Here is a 19,487-nt window from a genome sequence, read left to right as displayed (position 1 = left end):
AGTCAGCACTCAAGGCTGATTTCCTTAAGAATGGAGAGGTTTGATCTTCTTGCAGTCCATGGGACTCTCAAGAGTCTCCTCCAGCACAATAATTCAAAAGCATCAATTCTTCAGCGATCAACCTTCTTTATGGTCCAGCTTTCACTTCCATACATTGCAATTATTGTAATTAAACAGATGATGAGGAATGGCTTGTGAAGCGGAGAGTTGCTCCTCAGCTCTCAAGTTTTAAATTAGTTTTAACTCATCTAATCAATATTCTACCAAGTGGAGACCAGAGGATGGAGTCCTGATTTAATCTGCCCTGGGAGTCTGTTTTTAATGAATTTTTTTTTAAAAAAATATATTTATTAACAGTTTAAACACTACAAAAGAAAAAAAAATTAAACAAAACAATACTGTACAATACAAAAACAAAGACACTACATAACACCAACACTAAGACATTAAACTAACAATTTATAATAATAAACAGTAAAAAAAAATGTCTAGGGGGGGGGACACAAAGTTCACTTGAAAAATAGTATAAACTAAAACTTACTTGCAGAATCTATAAACTTTGGGTAGGCATCGTATGTGATTAGCGGAATTGGCAAATCCCTGAAGTACAGTTTAAGTGCACCTGTGATAATATTGATATCTTCATACATATTCACAGAGATGTCTGCTTTTTCCCCATCTGTAGGTAAAAACGAGGGAGAAAAGGGGATGGGGGAGAGGAGAAGTAAACAATGTAGGAGGGTTATTTTCATACAAAATTGAACATTTACTGGTGTTCACCTTTTTGCTGTCCCAGCAAACCTTTTGTAAACAACTCCAATACTATATTGGCATAGGTTTCAGCCCTAAGTCAAGTACACTTAAACCAGCTTGTTCTTCTTTTCACAAGACGTTATAAATTAAATAATGATTGCTTTACACATTACACATTAAACCAGGTCTTTATTCCTTACCGACGAATTGGTACAGATAGTGAGAATGTTAATTTACGTTTACCTCAATTTGCAAGAGCGATTCCTTTACTAAGTGAGATGACAATGGTTGGATAAATCAGCCACAAACACTACTCTGTCCTCTGCTCAGTAATCAAGGCCAATTCACCAGACCTCATACTGTCAACGTATACAATGGCTGGTATGTGAAAACCTCCCTTAGGTACTGCATCTACTGGTCAACCTATGGTTGATTTGCAGTAGACTGGGAAAGATCCCTAAAACTTGAGTTGTTTAACAGCAGGAGCAATGAAATGACTCTCAGCTCTAAATTTTACTTCTGAAATTTAGGAAGCTTGGGGTACCTAGGAGTGATTGTTTGGTGCGTGGAATGACATCCAGTTGTGGAACTTGACCTAAGAATTATTTTCATGCTAAGATTTCGGAATGGATGGATCTTGCTCATAGCTGCACTAAACCATAGAATTGTAGAGTTGTAAAGGAAGCACAGGGGTCATCTAGTCCAAACCTTTGCAATGCAAGAATCTTTTGCCCAACCTGGGAATCGAACCCACAACCCTGAGATTAAGAGTCTCATATCACAAGCTTTGCAAGTCCACTCCATTTTAAAAATGGTCTGCTATCTGGTGTGGGTGCTGCGCTTTGGAGTCTTGGCCGCTGTGCTGGATGTAAAAGCTAAAACATCCAGTAAGGAATATTACCTCGGTCAAAAGCCATTTTGACATCTTCAATTAGGTCACTGAATCCAGATACTCTGTAGAGTCCTTCAGAATTGAGACCTGTAAAAAAAAAATATCACTCAATTAAACTTAGATATTTATCTTTTCTACAGTCACATTTCTTTACTGCTAGCAACACATAAATCTGAGCTGAGCTTTAAAAGCCACATCTTCCTTTCTGAGCATAAATTTCACCGCCAGCTCTCAATCCTAAATATGTAACACTGTTGTGATCAGCACCCAATAATTTTACACAAACATACTTATGATAATGGTCCCTGGAATGAGGAAGATGTCATCAAATCACAAAGGAATTTGAAAACAAACCACTCACATTAGAATATCCAAGCTTATTTACATATATTTAAATCTCCTAAGAGCAACATTCAAGCAAAGAATCATTAGCAGGGGTATACGTTGAGGAGGAAATGTGTAATTATCAGAGTGCCTAGCTATAAATATATAATTTACCTGTTGTTTTCCACTGAAATATATTGGGAAGAGCGCGTCTGTGCAAGTAGAACAAGAGATCACTCAACAGCAGGCATAAATATTAAAGCACTGGAAAGAATATTTTTTGTAACTTGTACCATTAAAGAAACAATAACGGGGATTCAGCAGAGACAGTACATTAAAAAAAAAACTAATGCAAAGATAAGCATGAATTGCTCAGGGAAATGGGTACGTATTTGTAAGATGTGTCATGCAAAACAGTTTCAAACTTAAAATTCAGCTAAACCAGATCAATCTAAAGCAGAGTTTTCCAAACTATACGTGTCGGTGACACACGCATCATTCTGCAACACAGCAATTCAGTTTTACTAGCAAACCGGAGGTTAAACTAACCCTTTACCAGCCCCCGGGAGGAGTGTTCGCACGACACACCTACACACTGCAGCCGACATGCTCACACAGTTTGGAAAGCTCTGATCTAAAGGAATTATAAGCAAGGCAACAATATCATTTAAAGATGCCTTACCTCTCGATTCAATCTCTCTAATGCACATGTCTACGACCATTGGTCTCTTTGTGAAGTGCGCTTTTACTAGTGTAGTGAGATCACAGCTGTACACTTTTTTGACATGTTTCAGGTCTGGCTTGCAGTCGTTTGGGACCATCTTGGAGCATTGCTTATGAACGTTTAAGCCACAATCTGGTGGGGAAAGCATACAAGCAGCAACAACAACAAAACGGTTAGCCCAACATTTAGTGCTATGAAACTGTAGCTATGAAATCCTAGAGAGTCTGCTATTTTAAGGATCTCTTAAGTGACTGCATGCAGTACAGGACTTGTACACAGTTTGAAGAATATCATCACCTTGGTCCTACATGTTTGTAACAGGTTATCAGCATATACTTCAATATGACTTCATTGCAAGTGATGCTGCAATGAAGTGATGCTACAGAATGAACCTATTCCCCTCTGCAGCCAAAGCACATATTCTTTCATCAAGCTATGCCCATCTTGCGTGTGTACAAAGTGGCCTTGAGTGTTCTGAGTTTAGCAGCAACCCCTTTATATAAACTAATCATCCAAAATTCACTGGCAGTCCCCTTCACAGCTTCTAAAACCACCAGTCCTTTCTATCTTATTTTCAGATTATCCAAATGTTTTCTAGCTTCTCAGGCCACCAAGGCAAAGATTACACTATATGGAATTTCATAAACCGCGAGAAAGCCTAGAAACATGATGAAATAGATTCTCAGATACTGCAAGTTGAAATGTCTCAGATAAGCCGTTCTTCCCTTGCACTCTTCCAGGGCATCAATGGAAAGACAATATTTAAGAACAGAAAATATTGATTCTCGCACTCTCCAGTGAAAGCTGTAATAATGTGCTTTCATTAATGCATGAGCAAACCCAAGACCTGTAAGCACTGTATATTAAGATTGCCCCACGAGGACCCATTTCAAATATTTGCTGAGAGTACAATAAGCAAAGCTGTCATTTTCTCTTCCACTGCTGATTTGATTTTAGTCAGCCCTAACCTTCTTCCTGCTTCTAATTCACTGGAATATATATAGTTGCTGAATGAGCTTTATAGAAACATCCTCATATGTTAATGCATGGCCATCGTATTTTATCACTGGGGAAGGGTAGGCATTCTGTCACTTTTGAGAACAAATAGAAACGGAAATAATAATCATGTATATGCCCCTCAAAAAGACAACCAGAGAGTTCCTTCAGTTTTATGATCGCCATGAAATCAAAGCAGGATTTGGGGCAAGTGGATGAAATAAGCTTCATCTAAGTCCCACCCGGGGCTAATTTTGGATCTGTGGAAAGAAAAAAGACAACGTACTTGCACTTGGTCATATTAGCTTCCATTAAGTTGGTTAAAAATGCTGGGGAATCCTCATTTGCTGGTATTGGCAGCCTAGGGGAACACCAAGTATTCTACAGATATTAACTGACCCACAAATAATAAGAGACAATTGAGGTGATAACCATCGTAAGGAAGACTTTTGAAGGAAATAATTTATATTATTTTTTTTCAAAGATGGTGGCAAACCACCAAGGATAGAACTTGCAAGGTCTGTTCAGGGTAGTCACCCCATCCTGCTCTTGCAGAAAAGTACCGTCTTTTATTTCCCAAATGGCCCATTGGTTGTGCAGGCATGCTAGGCATGGGTCACTTGCAGCTGCAAACAGTGGGCGCATGCTCAGCCGCAGGACATCTGGAGAAGGAGCCTGGTATATTGGAGAAACTAGCCGGCATTCCACTCGCAACTCCCTATTATCTGTTACTAATTTCATTTATAGCCAATCTTTCCTTCAAAGGGCTCAAGGAGGCCATGCATAGTCCCCCTTTCCCCATGTTATCTTCTCAACAACCCTGCAAAGTTTGCTGGCCTGAGAGCTGGTGCCTAGAAGTATGTTCAATGTCTCTTTTTTCAAGTTACATTTTCTACAGATCAGTTTCATTTGTTGAGACATTAGTGTTACCTTAGGAAGAAAAGGTGGAAAAAGGTGGAGGGGGGCATGGTGAGTGGGGGTGGGGTCGGGAGGTCATATTTCTATTTTGCTTAACATATGTGTGGGGTATTGTGTCAGCGTCGCTTTTGCAGGTTCTCTTTACTATTCGCTTGTTTGTGATTGGCTGTGGTGAACTTTGTGGGTGAGTGCTTTCAAATCAGGTTAGCCATACTGACTCGTATGCTGTTGGCGGATCTTGTCATTGTCTTGTTGGGCTGTGTATGTGATAAAGGGGGGCCCCATAAAGGCGTCTTCTTCTATTTGTCCCCGTGTCAGTTTCAGTTTGTTGGTTAGTTTTTCTAATAAGGCTCTTTCCCATACTATTTGGGACCATTGGTCCATGCTTACTCCTGACAGGTGTCTCCAATGTCTGGCTATGATGCTAAACGTGTCTCTTCCCAGTCCTAGTCACATCACACTGGCTCTCAACCACTCTCCTTTGTTGCTGTGTCAGGCAACTCTTGTGCTTCAAGGTTTCCTGGGCCACAGCAGCAGTCTGGCAGCAGTGACTCCCACAACCCACCAACCTTGCCTGCCCCCCCCCCCGGCACCACTTAATACTTTTGGGCTTGCTGTGTTGCATGTCATGAAGGGGGCCACACTGTTGGAATAAATTGTCCTAAATGCCTAGGGATGGGGTTCAAGGAGACAATGCAACAAAAGCTGAACACTTTGAAAGTAGCCTGTGGCTCATTGAATCAGTTACTAGTGCTGCAACCCAGCTGATCATTAGACTCCTGGAACCCCAATTCACTTTTGCTTTGTGTCCCAAAAGCACCAAGTCCTGCACACAGCAGTTGCCACCAAACACGATTATAACATTTAAGAGTTGTGACAACTGTCCTTTGACCTTGCTTATCTGCCAGTGCGGCAGCTCACAGAATCATTGCAATTAATTCTTTTTGGTCAATTAGCTGACTAGCTTTTATGGACATAACAAAACTGGAGATATATTACATTAGCCTATGCTATGATGTGGGACGCAGGTGGTGCTGTGGGTTAAACCACAGAGCCTAGGACTTGCTGATCAGAAGGTTGGCGGTTCGAATCCCCGCAACGGGGTGAGCTCCTGTTGTTTGGTCCCTGCTCCTGCAAACCTAGCAGTTTGAAAGGACGTCAAAGTCCAAGTAGATAAATAGGTACCGCTCTGGCGGGAAGGTAAACGGCGTTTCCGTGCACTGCTCTGCTTGCGCCAGAAGTGGCTTAGTCATGCTGGCCACATGACACGGAAGCTGTACGCCGGCTCCCTCAGCCAATAAAGCAAGATGAGCGCCGCAACCCCAGAGTCGTCCACGACTAGACCTAATGGTCAGGGGTCCCTTTACCTTTATGCTATGATGTGGCTATTTATTGAAGCAAATAGTTTCTTTTAACTGAACAACACTCTCACAAAACAGCCTACAACAAGCCATATCTAAATGAATGATCCCAATCAATCAATCAATCAATCATGGCACAGTAATAGACCTGCACTCTTAGAAGGCACCATTACCCAAAGGAATTTTGCGTCCCTCTGATACAGAGCATTTCTTCCCTTCATTCATTGCTCCTCTGGAATTAGAGGAGACCATTCACAGCCTTCAGGGGTAAAATGAGCTACCCAGTTTCTAAGGCTTTCATCTCCTCTTTAGGCTAAACCTCCTTCTGAGTCGGTTACAAATATTGTCTTTGAAGATGCCTTTTGGCCAAGCTCCTTCTTAGCCTTGGCAATGCTGTTTCGCTTGATCTATCCATCACAAGTAAGTGTCAATGCAACAGCAACTGAGATGCAAGCATTTATTTATTCCAGTTGCATCCCACCCATCCTCCGAGATGCTCAGGGCATTGCACTTGGGTTCATCTCCTTTTGACCGCACAACAATTCCTTGAAGCAGAGACATTGTTCAACACTTTAAAAGACTTGGGGATATGCCCATGACACATTTTTTGCATAAACTAATTTATATGAATAGATGCAAGGCTTGGCTGACTTTCAGAGTGGGGAAAAAAAACACACCACTGGGCTTAATCTGAGCTATAGTGTGCCAGCAAGATTTTCTGAGCCCAGTATGGATTGGCCCCTCTGCTCCACCTGAAATCTACTGGCAAGAACTGCTAATTTAGGGACATATTAAAAAGAGAACAATTGTCTCTGGACAAATTAAGATGGAAGGTGGCTGAGGTCTCAGAAACTCCAGCGGGTGCAGAATGCCGCAGCGAGACTCCTTACGGGGTCCTCGCCGTGGGATCACATTCATCCAGTGCTATACCAGCTGCACTGGCTCCGGGTGGAGTACAGGATCAGGTTTAAGGTGCTGTTTTTAACCTTTAAAGCCCTATACGGCTTAGGACCCTTGCACCTATGGGACTGCCTCTCCTGGTATGCCCCACGTAGGAACTTACGGTCCACAAATAATAACATTTTGGAGGTCCTGAGCCTCAAGGAGATTAGACTGGCCTCGATCAGGGTCAAGGCCTTTTCAGCTGTGGCCCCGGCTTGATGGAACGCTCTGTCACAAGAGACCAGGGCCTTGCGGGATTTGACATCTTTCCACAGGGCCTGCAAGACGGAGCTGTTCTGCCAGGCCTGTTTCAGTCTGACTCCCCCTCCCCTTTCATAATAACTTGCATGAAAGTGGCCTCCCAATTTTTCTCACATATAAGTTCAGCACAAACAGTTGGGCCTGGTGAGCATTTCAGGTCCCCAACCCTAATCTGCTGGTTGCCATCTGACTGGATTTTATTCTGATCCTGATCTGATTTTAGGATGTATTTTAACTGATTGTCTGATTTTATGTTAATGTGTTATACATTTGATGTTAGCTGCTCTGAGCCCAGTTTTGGCTGGGGAGGGCAGGGTATGTATGTATGTATGTATGTATGTATGTATGTATGTATGTATAAATAATTCATGAGCACTCCACTTTGTATCATGTCTAGTCACCCTGAAACAAACTAAAAAAAGAAACCAGTTTACAGAAGGGGGGGGGGAACAAAAGATTTGGGACTTAACACCTAAGACTTGGGGCTCAGCCTCCCCTCTAAACACACACCTGCTGTGAACTGATTTCCCTATGCCAGGGGTAGGCAACCTAAGGCCCGAGGGCCAGATGCGGCCCAATTGCCTTCTCAATCCAGCTCATGGACAGTCCGGGAATCAGCATGTTTTTACATGAGTCGAATGTGTGCTTTTATTTAAAATGCATCTCTGGGTTATTTGTGGGGCACAGGAATTCGTTCACCCCCCCCTCAAAATATAGTCCGGCCCACCACATGTTCTGAGGAAAGGTGGACTGGTCCACGACTGAAAAAGGTTGCTAACCCCTGCCCTATGCCACTTGGCTTGATGGCCCAAGGAGAGGGTTTTTAAGTTTGAATAGTATAGTACAAGCCCCCAAAGCAAATGCAAAGCTCAAGAAAATTTAAAGGCGATAAGGAAGGAAGTTTGTTCTGTGTTTTGTTCAGGGTAAAGCAGGAAGCCACTTTTAATATTCTTCCTCCCACTCAAGGACTTGGGGGGTTGTGTGTGTGTGTGTGTGTGTGTGTGTGTGTGTGAAATCTGGCCCTAAAACATTATTTTAATGTGGATGGCGATGCACAGTGTGTGAAAGAACATTATATAAACGGTAGCCATGCGGGAGGCAAGCCACCCACCTACATGCCAGCTTAGAGAGAAGGGGCAAGCTAGTTGCCATGGTATGTCACGCACTGCTGAAAAGATACTGATTATAAAATTTACTCTGAAGAAAATGGATTGACAAGCTCTCATGCTATAAATTAATCTACGTGCTTACTGGAAAAATCTCCACGTAGCATTCCACACACCCCCTGCCCCCCGCCCCATTATTTCTCTCTTTCTGCTGACATGCAACATTGCAAAAGTAATCAGAGTATGCTCTGTTCATTGGACTTTGCTCAAAAACAGCTGGACTCAGAATTTTATACAATTTTCGTCTTCTTGCTTTATGGTTGACATTGCTTTTACATGACTAATAAGCGCCCATTCCAATTTTGGTGCTCTAAGGGTTGGATCCTGACCATGGAATGCTAACTAGGACCTTGAAGGAGCAACTGTAGGCCTATGCTCTTTCGATGTTGCCCTCCGACAAGCACCTGTTTCTGAATCTTGATTACATTCTTCGCCCGCCTTGATCTCAGACTAGGTAGCTTCATAGCAACTTCATGTGCAAAAAAAACATCTGCCTGCCTCTGACAGTTTTCTTTTTACTTTCTGTAATTGGTCTATAAACATTTTTTTTTTTTAATGTTGGGCACAACCCAGCCAAAGATGTACACTCTAGGCAAGTCCTACTGATTTCAGGGATAAGAGAAGCGGCATTTAACTCTTTGGTTGAAATCAGAGAGATTTAAAAGTCTTGATTGTGCCCCCCATAATAATTTAACATGATTTACTTTAGAATAACAACCTCAACTAAGAATCCGCCACATGTTTTGATATCTACGGCTAGAATTTTATTTTAAATAAGAAACGTAGACTATTTTATTTGCAAGAATTAAAAGAAAACTTTCTGGGCTTCATCTGGTTTAAGACAGCAGTATATCTAAAGAACAGTGAGTTTATTTCCACAGCAGGATTCCCTCTGAAGCACCACATCCCTGTGTATACAGTCTTAGCATTATTATGCTCCAAGGGAGAAGACACCATTTGGAAGTGGACAGAATGTTTATATATTTTTATTCACAAAAATCCATGCATATGGATTTGTGTTTTAGTGCTTTCACATTCCCCCACCAATATAACTCTCCAAAAACACATATTCATGACGTAGAAACAATTTGGCATTCGTGTAACAATCTACACATGCTGTGTATGATCATGTGTGGTGATTGCAATGTTTGTTTGGCTTTTTATGCTATTTTAATTATTGTGAGCTGCTTTGAGCTCAACATTTGCTGTTGGAAAAGTGGAATACAAATATTAAATCAAATCAAATGTGTACCGGACACCCATAAGCTGACCCATTCATTCATATGGCAGTAATTTGTGATAGACAGACAACTACCCTAAGAAGTAAATTCAACCGCATATTGAAAGCTTGGGATTTTCCTTGCAACTGTGTGATGTTCACCTATATACATATTTTATTGAAACTGATTTCTTGGTCTACATTTTTGTAGCTTAAAGCTTGTTTGCTTTTGCAGAATCTTCACAGCCATTTCTCTCTTGGATGCTATCAACACATAATGATATCCAACTGGAGAAACTCTGACTTTCAGAATTTATAATTTATAGTTTTGTTGCAACTACTGCTGTTTTATGATGATTTTAGCATTGTTCTCAGCCTCCATTTTATTGCTTTTTTATGTTAAAAGGCAGAGTGCCAAATTACCAATATACTTTCTGATTAATATAAGAGGCTGATTCAGTTACCTCTCGTGCCAATGGGAGTCATAACATTATTTACAGCTGAAGTCAGTAAAGATTGAGGGAGGGCATTTCATTGTGAAATGCAAAACCTACTAAACATTCACAGCGTCAGAAAGAAACAAAAGACCCAAGCAGTTGTTACCTGCGCATTTCACTCCCTGAGCAATGAGGCCCCACATGAAGTTGGCACAATATTCACACCAATGTGGACCCCTGAAAGTGTGAACCTGAAAAACAAAAGCAGAAGTCAACAGATGAGCACAGTGATTTGCAAGTACGTTCCCCCACCCCCCAAAAAGAACACCAACCACACTCCCCTCTCTTTCTGTCTCTCTGATTAGCCTGGCTTCCATGTTGTACCTACTACTACATAGTATGAGATACCAGAAACACAAACTTTTACAGAGACAAATTCAAACTGGAAAAGACTGCTTCAGGCTCCGCAAGAGATGTTCTTTTCAGCCTCAGGGCAGTTCTGAACAAGGTTGCCCCAAAGGTTTTCCCCTGTGTGAAGCTGTAGGCTTGAGGTATAAAGAATCTTTGTGGATGATTGTTAGGGATGCTAGACACACGTTTCAAAAATGAGATACTCTGCCAAGCTGTGATACTTGCTCTATGTAAAAAGGTAAAGGTACCCCTGCCCGTACGGGCCAGTTGTGTCCGACTCTAGGGTTGTGCGCTCATCTCGCTCAAGAGGCCGGGAGCCAGCGCTGTCCGAAGACACTTCTGGGTCACGTGGCCAGCGTGACTAAGAGGCATCTGGCGAGCCAGCACCAGGTAAACGCCGTTTACCTTCCCGCTATAAAGCGGTACCTATTTATCTACTTGCACTTAGGGGTGCTTTCGAACTGCTAGGTGGGCAGGAGCTAGGACCGAACGACGGGAGCTCACCCCGCCGTGAGGATTTGAACCGCCGACCATACTATCGGCAAGTCCTAGGCACTGAGGTTTTACCCACAGCGCCACCCGCGTCCCACTTGCTCTATGTAGTATACATATAATACATCCATTCTGTACTTCTGTGGAGCTAGGAAGTTTTGGAGAAACATACATTTTTTATCCTGCCCAACTCTGAAGCTATGGAGGTGGACAAAGCATCCTTGCCCCCTCTTCCATCCTTGCCCCCTCTTGGTGAGAAGCCTGGGACTTGACCAAACAGTGCCAACTAGGCAAACCCTGTGCCCCCTCTTCCCGCTCCACCAAGCGACTCGTCAAAGCTAGAATACTCCCTTCCTCACTTCCCTGAAGCAAAGGGTTGAAATATCAAGTTATCCCCATCCCCTCGCTTTTAAAGAAAAAATAATAATAGCCCATCAGATCTGAAAGGGAGCAGGGGACAGAGAGGTTTCCAATCCCTACATGGTGTTGAAAGCCACCAAGATATTCAGATAAATCAACAGAGTCACTCTCCCATTGCTTCCCTCCCAGCAAAGGCTGTCCACACGAAGATGAACAAGGTGTCCTCAGTTTCTAAATGGAAGATGAAACTAGAGTGAGCACCAAGTGTACCGCTAGACATCATAGCATATAAATGCATATAGTACAATTGCCAGCCATTTTTCTCCATTTAGCACCACCAGCATTGCATGTGGGATATGAATTGCATGCTCAATCCTTGTCCCATTCATTTTTAATTTTTCTATAGTATCTTTCTGCAATGCCTATTACTCAAGACAGTGTACAGTGGCAAAACAACAACAACAACAACATAACAGCAGGTAATAGCTAGAAATGCAACCTGAGCATTGGAAAGAAAAAGGCTGGATCATGGCTTTTAATGATTCTTAGCTATTTCTCCTGGAACAGATTGATCGATTATTTAAAAATTTAACTTAGCTATACTGCTAGATACAGCAGAAACTGAAACTCAGCTTTTACAGTTAACAGACTTAAAGTCCACTCTGGTTAGTAAAACTAATTATTTTCTATGCTAAGAACGTTGTGGTGTAGCGCAAAGCCTATCATAAACAAGTCAACATTAGCTCATGTAATTGCAGGAAGATATTTAAGGAGTTGTTGTTTTTAATCGTTAGCCTTAAATCTCTTTGTGCATAGGTAGGCTTCTATTTATTTTTACTTGCTGCAGTCCTGAAAAGCTTATAACCTCACCATCATTCTGAAGAAAAAACTACCTCTTTCTTTAACAATTGTACCAAAACATGAAATCTTAAAGTTCCTCCTCTCAACTTCTAGGGAAAGTTAGCCACTAAAGCTGAGAAAAGTAGCCACTTCCTTCTCTATGGTTGTGATTTTTTCCTCTCCAGCCTCCTCTGACTGTCCTGTGGGAGCCTTCAGAATTCAAAACGGGAAGAACACTCCTTTGACAGGCCTGTTTCCACAGGGTGAATGCAATTTATAGCCAAGTCCTTATATGGAGAACTGGAGATGGTTCCACACCTGGGAAATCAGGCCTTCAGATGAGATGTGATTAAATAACTCTATGGTCTAAGCTATGAAGTCTAGCCTCCTATTGGCCACTGGAGGATTTAGTGAGTCAAAGGAACCCATAATTCTAGTCATTTCCATCTTCTGTTGGAAACAGCCTTATACCAGTTCAGACTGCTTCCTCAATCTCATCCAGATCTGTCTACTCTGATCGGAATCAGCACTTCCATGTCACATACAGGGGGTCTTTCCCCTCACCTATTTACCTAATAAATTTTAACTGGGGGATTGAACCTGCTTGCAAAGTCAGCTTCTACCAATAAGCTATGGCTCTTCTGCTCCAGGATAATATAAAACATGTTGCTTTCTACTTTAATATTGTGTTTTGTTCTTTGAATTTTCTGTTAGTCGCCCAGAGAACATGTTACTGGGCTGATATATACAGTGGTATCTCGGGTTAAGTACTTAATTCGTTCCGGAGGTCCGTTCTTAACCTGAAGCTGTTCTTAACCTGAAGCACCACTTTAGCTAATGGGGCCTCCTGCTGCTGCCGCCACGCGATTTCTTCCTGAAGCAAAGTTCTTAACCCGAGGTACTATTTCTGGGTTAGCGGAGTCTGTAATCTGAAGCGTCTGTAACCTGAAGCGTATGTAACCCGAGGTACCACTGTATAGGAAAATAAATAAAAAGAAACTACCGTTTGCAACTATTATCCAACTACTTAAATTTATTTATTTAGAAGACTGCTTTATAGCTCAAAGGCATTGCACATCCACACCATAAATTAATGCACATTTAAAGCACATTGTTTCCCCCGAGGACTCCTGGGAACCGTAGTTCGCTAAGGCTGTTGGGTATTGCGGGGTAAACTACAGCTCACAGAATTCTTTGCGGGTAATCATGTGCCTTAAATGTGCTTACCAGAGATTCACACAATGAAAATTGCATTCAGATCTGGTACCAGGAACAGAAATAACATTGGGTTGCATCCAACTAGGCAATGAAAGAGAAGACATTGAAACCAGAGGGTCTTCTCCATGTATAACTCAATTTGGTCCAAACTCTGTTCCGACGGGTGTCAGGATTATTCAGGTGGCATTTCCCACCTGCACCCTTAGTCTTCTCTTGTGTTGCTCTTTGGTCGCCACCTCTTAGGAAACTGCCCACGTCTTGGGCAGAGGTTCTCTGAGCAATAGCCTCTGAGGCAAGGAGGTGGGGATGAGCAGCCGGAACCCGCTCATGGCCAAGCAAGTCTTCCCCTGCTGGCAGTTGCCAGGCAACACCACCCCCTGATCTCCTCTGATGAAACCAAAGAAGGAAGAAGGCAGAGGCAGGATGCTAGAATGGCGATTAGACTCCACAATTCTAGTCATCTAGAGCAGTGTTTCCCAACCTTGGGCCTTCAGCTGTTTTTGGCCTACAACTCCCATCATCCCTAGCTAGCAAGACCAGTGGTCAGGGATGATGGGAATTGTAGTTCAAAAACAGCTGGAGGCACAAGGTTGGGAAACACTGATCTAGAGGACCAAGTTAAGAGGAGATGAACACATGCAAATAAATAAAAATTCTATATTTCAAGCTAGTGGAGATTTAGGTGGTCAATCAAAAGCTGCAATCCTGCAAACAGGAGTCCATAAGTGCAAAAAGGATGACCAAAACAACATTCTGGGGTGGTTGCCCCCCCCCCCCAGCTTATAAAGCCACCAAAAAACCTGGGCCGTTTTCAACAGCATATTCTACTCAGTATGTGGCAGAGCAGCACTTGAATTCCTGTGGTACTGACTGACATTACAGGATTACTTTTCTTCTCCTTAAAAAAACAAAACGTGACAGACAAAAAATTCTACCCAAGATTTTCCAGGAAGATTCACTTCTCAAAACACAGAGGAAACAGCTTGTTTCTTTGGTTTAATGCATATACTGTAAAATGTATATAATATATAATGATCAAAACCAGCTGCATATTGGCTAAGCTGCTGCCCTTTTGAAGTACAGAATGCAGTTTTGAAGCCCTTGTTCCACAAATCACTTATGGAGGAGTCCCAGTGAATACAGACTTCTGATACTTTTCAATGTCCCAATCATAAAACCTGAGATATAAGGCATCTAATCCTGCTTCCCATATAGCAAAGAGAGAGAAGTGTTCTTATTAACAGGTCTCAGTAGTACCATCCCCTAAGAGACGCCTATATTTCTTTTTGTGACTTAAGTTTTCTATAGGTTTTAGAAATGAATAGTGTGATTGCTAGAGAGGGTAGCCTCATTAACCCAGAGCTGTGCCCCTTTAACGAGGATTTCACTTTGCCTCTCCTTGTATTACTTGGCTGTGATTGAAGTGAGAGATACCAACAAACCATACTTCTTCATTGGCTAAAACTGAGAGAATATATAGATTTTACAAGATAAGACTTGTAATGCCACATTTGGTGGGGAACCATTTAACGAACAGAAAGATCAGAAGGCAGATAAGGGAAATAAATGAATTAAGCCAATACCACACGCTTAATTAAAAAAGAGGAAGAAATAATGGAGTTCAAATGCCTCCCTGAACACATGGCCTTCTGCCACGGAAAGCCCTTTAACCTGAAGCCAAAGTTTACGGTTATTCAATATTGAGGAGCAATGTGCAAATCTATCCATTTTCCATTTCTCTCAGTTTCTCATTTTTCCAATCTCAAGTTCTGCACATTTCCACATCAGCTAGTGATCTTAAAAAAAAAAATCCTCATAAAAATTCATCAGCATTTGAGTACAATTCCTCCCTAGACAACCTATTAATGTGTGGCACGCTCCAGAGCATGGCGATGAAAATGGGGCCAGAGACTTTCCTCTACACCCCCAATTAAGACTGGGTGAAGTCCAAACAAAGAAATGAAATAGGCAGAAGAAACTACTAGTTCTTCATCCTCCAGAGTGTCTATCTAGACTTTCTAGCATTGTGCTTGCCTAATAGTAATAATAATAATAGTAATAGTAATAATAATAATAAATCATGCAGAATTTAACAGAGCTGCCTCTTAACTCTGATTCAGCAGCTGAAAGAGCAATGTCACAAAGACATTGATTTTAAAAAAAACTGATACATGGATGGGACAAGTGAGGCCCACACCATTTACCCAATGAGCCAAACAACAGCACACACTGAATGATAGCACTGAGAGATAAAACTCTAGCATCTACCTTATGAATGCTGTCAAGAACTTGCTTTCCCTTCAGCTATTCAGATAAGATTATCACCTTTGAAGGTTTAGTACCTTGTATAATGCAAAAATCAAGAGCAGCAAACCAGGACATGAGATGACAAAGTACTTTCATATGTGCGGCAGTACACATAAATAATACCAGCCCTATATCTCCTTTGATTGCAGCACCACCGGAATCCCTGGTTGCGCGGCATTAGGACTCGGCCAGGAGCTTGAAAGGGAAAGCTAAATAAAATTTTGTTCCAGCCATTCTGAAAGCAATGCTGCCATTTTGGGATCTCCTCCCAGGCTGGGCTGCCTCAGGTGGGCTAGCTGTGGCATAAACTGCAACGCAGCACAGAGCAGAAGGTGGGTGGGCTGAGATTTCTGCCAGCCTGTTCAAAGCATATTAACATGCTGGGAAGGCTTCCAGAATATTCTGTTCCCCACCAAGGGTCAGCTGTTTGGTGGGAAGCTCAAGTTCCTCCCAAACTCCACTCCTAACTTTCTTCTGTGCATTTTTAGTGCAGAAGCAAATAAATGGAAGGTGGTTCTGCTTAATCTTAATTACTGATACTTGTTTTAAAACATTTACCAATACCTTTGCTCATATAAATATCCCAGAAGTACTGAAAGCATGATATGAACCCATCTAGTTAAAACATTTCATGAGGAAAATACTGTTTTCGTTTCATGGATGAGAAAAAAGAGGAGGATAAAGATGAAAAGACCAAGGGCACTTGGCAAAATCTTGAAGAAATAGAATAAAAGTAGTACAGTGGTAAAGGTAAAGGTAAGGGTACCCCTGCCCGTACGGGCCAGTCTTGCCAGACTCTGGGGTTGGTGCGCCCATCTCACTCAAGAGGCCAGGGGCCAGCGCTGTCCGGAGACACTTCTGGGTCACGTGGCCAGCGTGACATCGCTGCTCTGGCCAGAGCCAGAGCCGCACACGGAACGCCGTTTACCTTCCCGCTGGTAAGCGGTCCCTATTTATCTACTTGCACCCAGGGGTGCTTTCGAACTGCTAGGTTGGCAGGCGCTGGGACCGAACGACGGGAGCGCACCCCGCCGCAGGGATTCGAACCGCCGACCTTTCGATCGGCAAGCCCTAGGCACTGAGGCTTTTACCCACAGCGCCACCTGCGTCCCTAGTACAGTGGTACCTCGGGTTAAGTACTTAATTCGTTCTGGAGGTCCGTTCTTAACCTGAAACTGTTCTTAACCTGAAGCACCACTTTAGCTAATGGGGCCTCCTGCTGCCGCCGCAGCACGATTTCTGTTCTCATCCTGAGGCAAAGTTCTTAACCTGAAGCATTATTTCTGGGTTAGCGGAGTCTGTAACCTGAAGCGTATGTAACCTGAGGTACCACTGTAATATCGGAGATGATGGCTGGCAAAGTATGAATCTCAATAGGGAATTTTTTTTTTTTTTTGAGTGGCCTGGTGAAGATATCCAAACCAGTCGGATACATGCATATGCATGGTACCTCTTTGGCTTGTAGAGAAGGAACAAAAGATATAAAAAAGTTGGCCATTCAGGAGATTTAAGCAATCAAGGTTGAAAGCAATGGATGTTCTGCAGTAGCAGTTTCCTTCAACGTGACAAGGTCACTGAGAAGACTTTACGCTCTGCCTGCTGTCTTTCAGACAATGCTGAAGTTGCTCAAATATCGAGCCTGCCCTGAATTTCAGCCAGCAACTTTGTCCAGGACTTCAGAGGACAACGGGGACATTTTGCACTGGGGCACTCCAGCATCCTTTTCTGCAGCGTATAAATAGCATTGTTTTATCAGCAAGGGCATGGTAGACTTGAATGTCGAGTAGCCAAACATTCTTTACAGCCCTCACTCATTTCCCAGCCAGAGGTTCGGCGGTGACTAGTTTCACTTCCCTGTGGGTATTAAAAGTGTCAGCAGGAATGTGAACAAGTGGAAATTGTATTGCAGTGAGGCTACTGCTAAACCAGTACAGGAAGTGGAAGACAATGGAACGCACACTATTTTTCTTTTAGGGATAAAGGGGTGGTTTTAAAATTAGTATCTACTGCACAGCACAGCCTATATAGATTTAGATTCTATTGTAGGGTATGTATTGCTTTTAGCAGTAAAAAAAAATGGCAAGCCCATCAAAAATGGGAGCAAGAGCGAAACTTATTGGCTAGATATAGAAATGCACAAGGCGACTATACAAAGCTGCAAATGAAAGGAACTAGCCCGGCCATGATGCTCTAGCTAATTTGGAGGAAAAGCTGCTGTTGATAAGAGGCTGTGACACACCATATCAAGTCCTTGAGGCAAACGCCTGGGCTGCCTCATTATAGTTCTTCTACACTTCATCACATAGGGGAGCTGCTCAGCTCCTCAGGCCATGCATGTGCCAAGGCGGAAGACTCGCAAGCAGCAATGTGTCAAAGCTCGATTTGCCTAGGAAATATATACACACACAAGTTCCTATTAACTGGGCAGGGAGGGGGGCTAGGGAGCCTATTTTCATAGCCTTAAATGTTTTGAAACACAGAGAAAGCAGTGGGGTACACAACTTCTGCATTATGCATATAACACTAATGAAATGCTGAAGGTTAGAAGTGGTAGGCACAGAGTTTAAGCCTAAATGCAGCCAAGTGACTGGAAGAATGGCAGATGCAACTGATAGACTATATGGAACTGGCTGAGATGACCGGCAGAATCCGAGACCTGGGAGAGGAGAAGGTTGAAGAAGACTGGAAGAAATTTAAGATTTATTTACAAAAATATTGTAATTTGGTTGAATGTTAAGAAGGATGCTAGATCATAAATAATTGAGCACCACTAAATTAGATGGAATTAGGATGATAAGTGAGATTGAGGGAAATATAAATCTTTTGGAGAATTATTATATTATATTTAAAAGAGCGGGACATAAGAACGCAAACAAGATGATAAATTGCTGGTAAAAATTTATAATGATGTAAGTGGGAGCGGGAGACGTGAGGGAGTCCAAAGAAGCTATGAAACTATGTTATGATACATGTTATATTGTTTATTATTTTTGCATTTGTATTTAAAAATTTTAATAAATATTTTTAAAATAAAATAAAATAAATGCAGCCAAGTGGCCTTCTAGCCACTTCCTAAGATGTAGGTTCTATAATAATAATAATAATAATAATAATAATAATAATAATAATAATATATTATTATTTGTACCCCGCCCATCTGGCCGGGTTTCCCCAGCCACTCTGGGCGGCTTCCACAAAGACCAAAAATACACTAATATGTCATTAAAAACTTCCCTGAACAGGGCTGCTTTAAAATGTCTTCTGAATGTCAGGTAGTTGTTTATCTCTTTGACATCTGATGGGAGGGCGTTCCACAGGGCGGGTGCCACTACCGAGAAGGCCCTCTGCCTGGTTCCCTGTAGCTTTGCTTCTCGCAATGAGGGAACCGCCAGAAGCCCTTGGCGCTGGACCTCAGCGTCCGGGCAGATGGGGGTGGAGACGCTCCTTCAGGTATACTGGGCCGAGGCCGTTTAGGGCTTTAAAGGTCAACAACAACACTTCGAATTGTGCTTGGAAACGTACTGGGAGCCAATGTAGGTCTTTCAAGACCGGTGTTATGTGGTCTTGGCGGCCGCACCCAGTCACCAGTCTAGCTGCCGCATTCTGGATTAGTTGTAGTTTCCGGGTCACCTTCAAAGGTAGCCCCACATAGAGCGCATTGCAGTAGTCCAAGCGGGAGATAACTAGAGCATGCACCACTTTGGCGAGACATTCTGTGGGCAGGTAGGGTCTCAGCCTGCGTACCAGGTGGAGCTGGTAGACAGCCGCCCTGGATACAGAATTGACCTGCGCATCCATGGACAGCTGTGAGTCCAGAATGACTCCCAGGCTGCGCACTTGGTCCTTCAGGGGCACAGCTACCCCAT

General features: G+C 42.6%; 1 protein-coding gene and 1 long non-coding RNA gene across 5 annotated transcripts in view; one reads left to right on the top strand and one right to left on the bottom strand.

The window, feature by feature from the left end:
• LOC310833255 overlaps positions 1-19,487 on the top strand; it is a 199,036-nt gene that overhangs the window by 74,265 nt on the left and 105,284 nt on the right. The window lies entirely within an intron of this gene.
• Positions 1-19,487, bottom strand: part of CHN1 (chimerin 1) — a 109,602-nt gene that overhangs the window by 5,945 nt on the left and 84,170 nt on the right. For all 4 annotated transcript variants that reach the window (XM_083711453.1, XM_083711455.1, XM_083711454.1 and 1 more), the window contains 4 exons: positions 10,160-10,244; positions 2,652-2,825; positions 1,655-1,732; positions 542-679 (listed from right to left, as the gene is read on the bottom strand). In XM_083711453.1, coding sequence (XP_083567579.1) covers positions 542-679; positions 1,655-1,732; positions 2,652-2,825; positions 10,160-10,244 — 475 coding nt within the window. The remainder of the gene's footprint in view (positions 1-541; positions 680-1,654; positions 1,733-2,651; positions 2,826-10,159; positions 10,245-19,487) is intronic.

Source organism: Podarcis gaigeae, assembly GCF_964106915.1.
Source record: "Podarcis gaigeae genome assembly, chromosome: 1".
NCBI lineage: Eukaryota > Metazoa > Chordata > Lepidosauria > Squamata > Lacertidae > Podarcis > Podarcis gaigeae.
The sequence above is the reverse complement of the archived record's forward strand: the minus strand, read 5'-3'. Positions and strand labels throughout refer to the sequence as shown.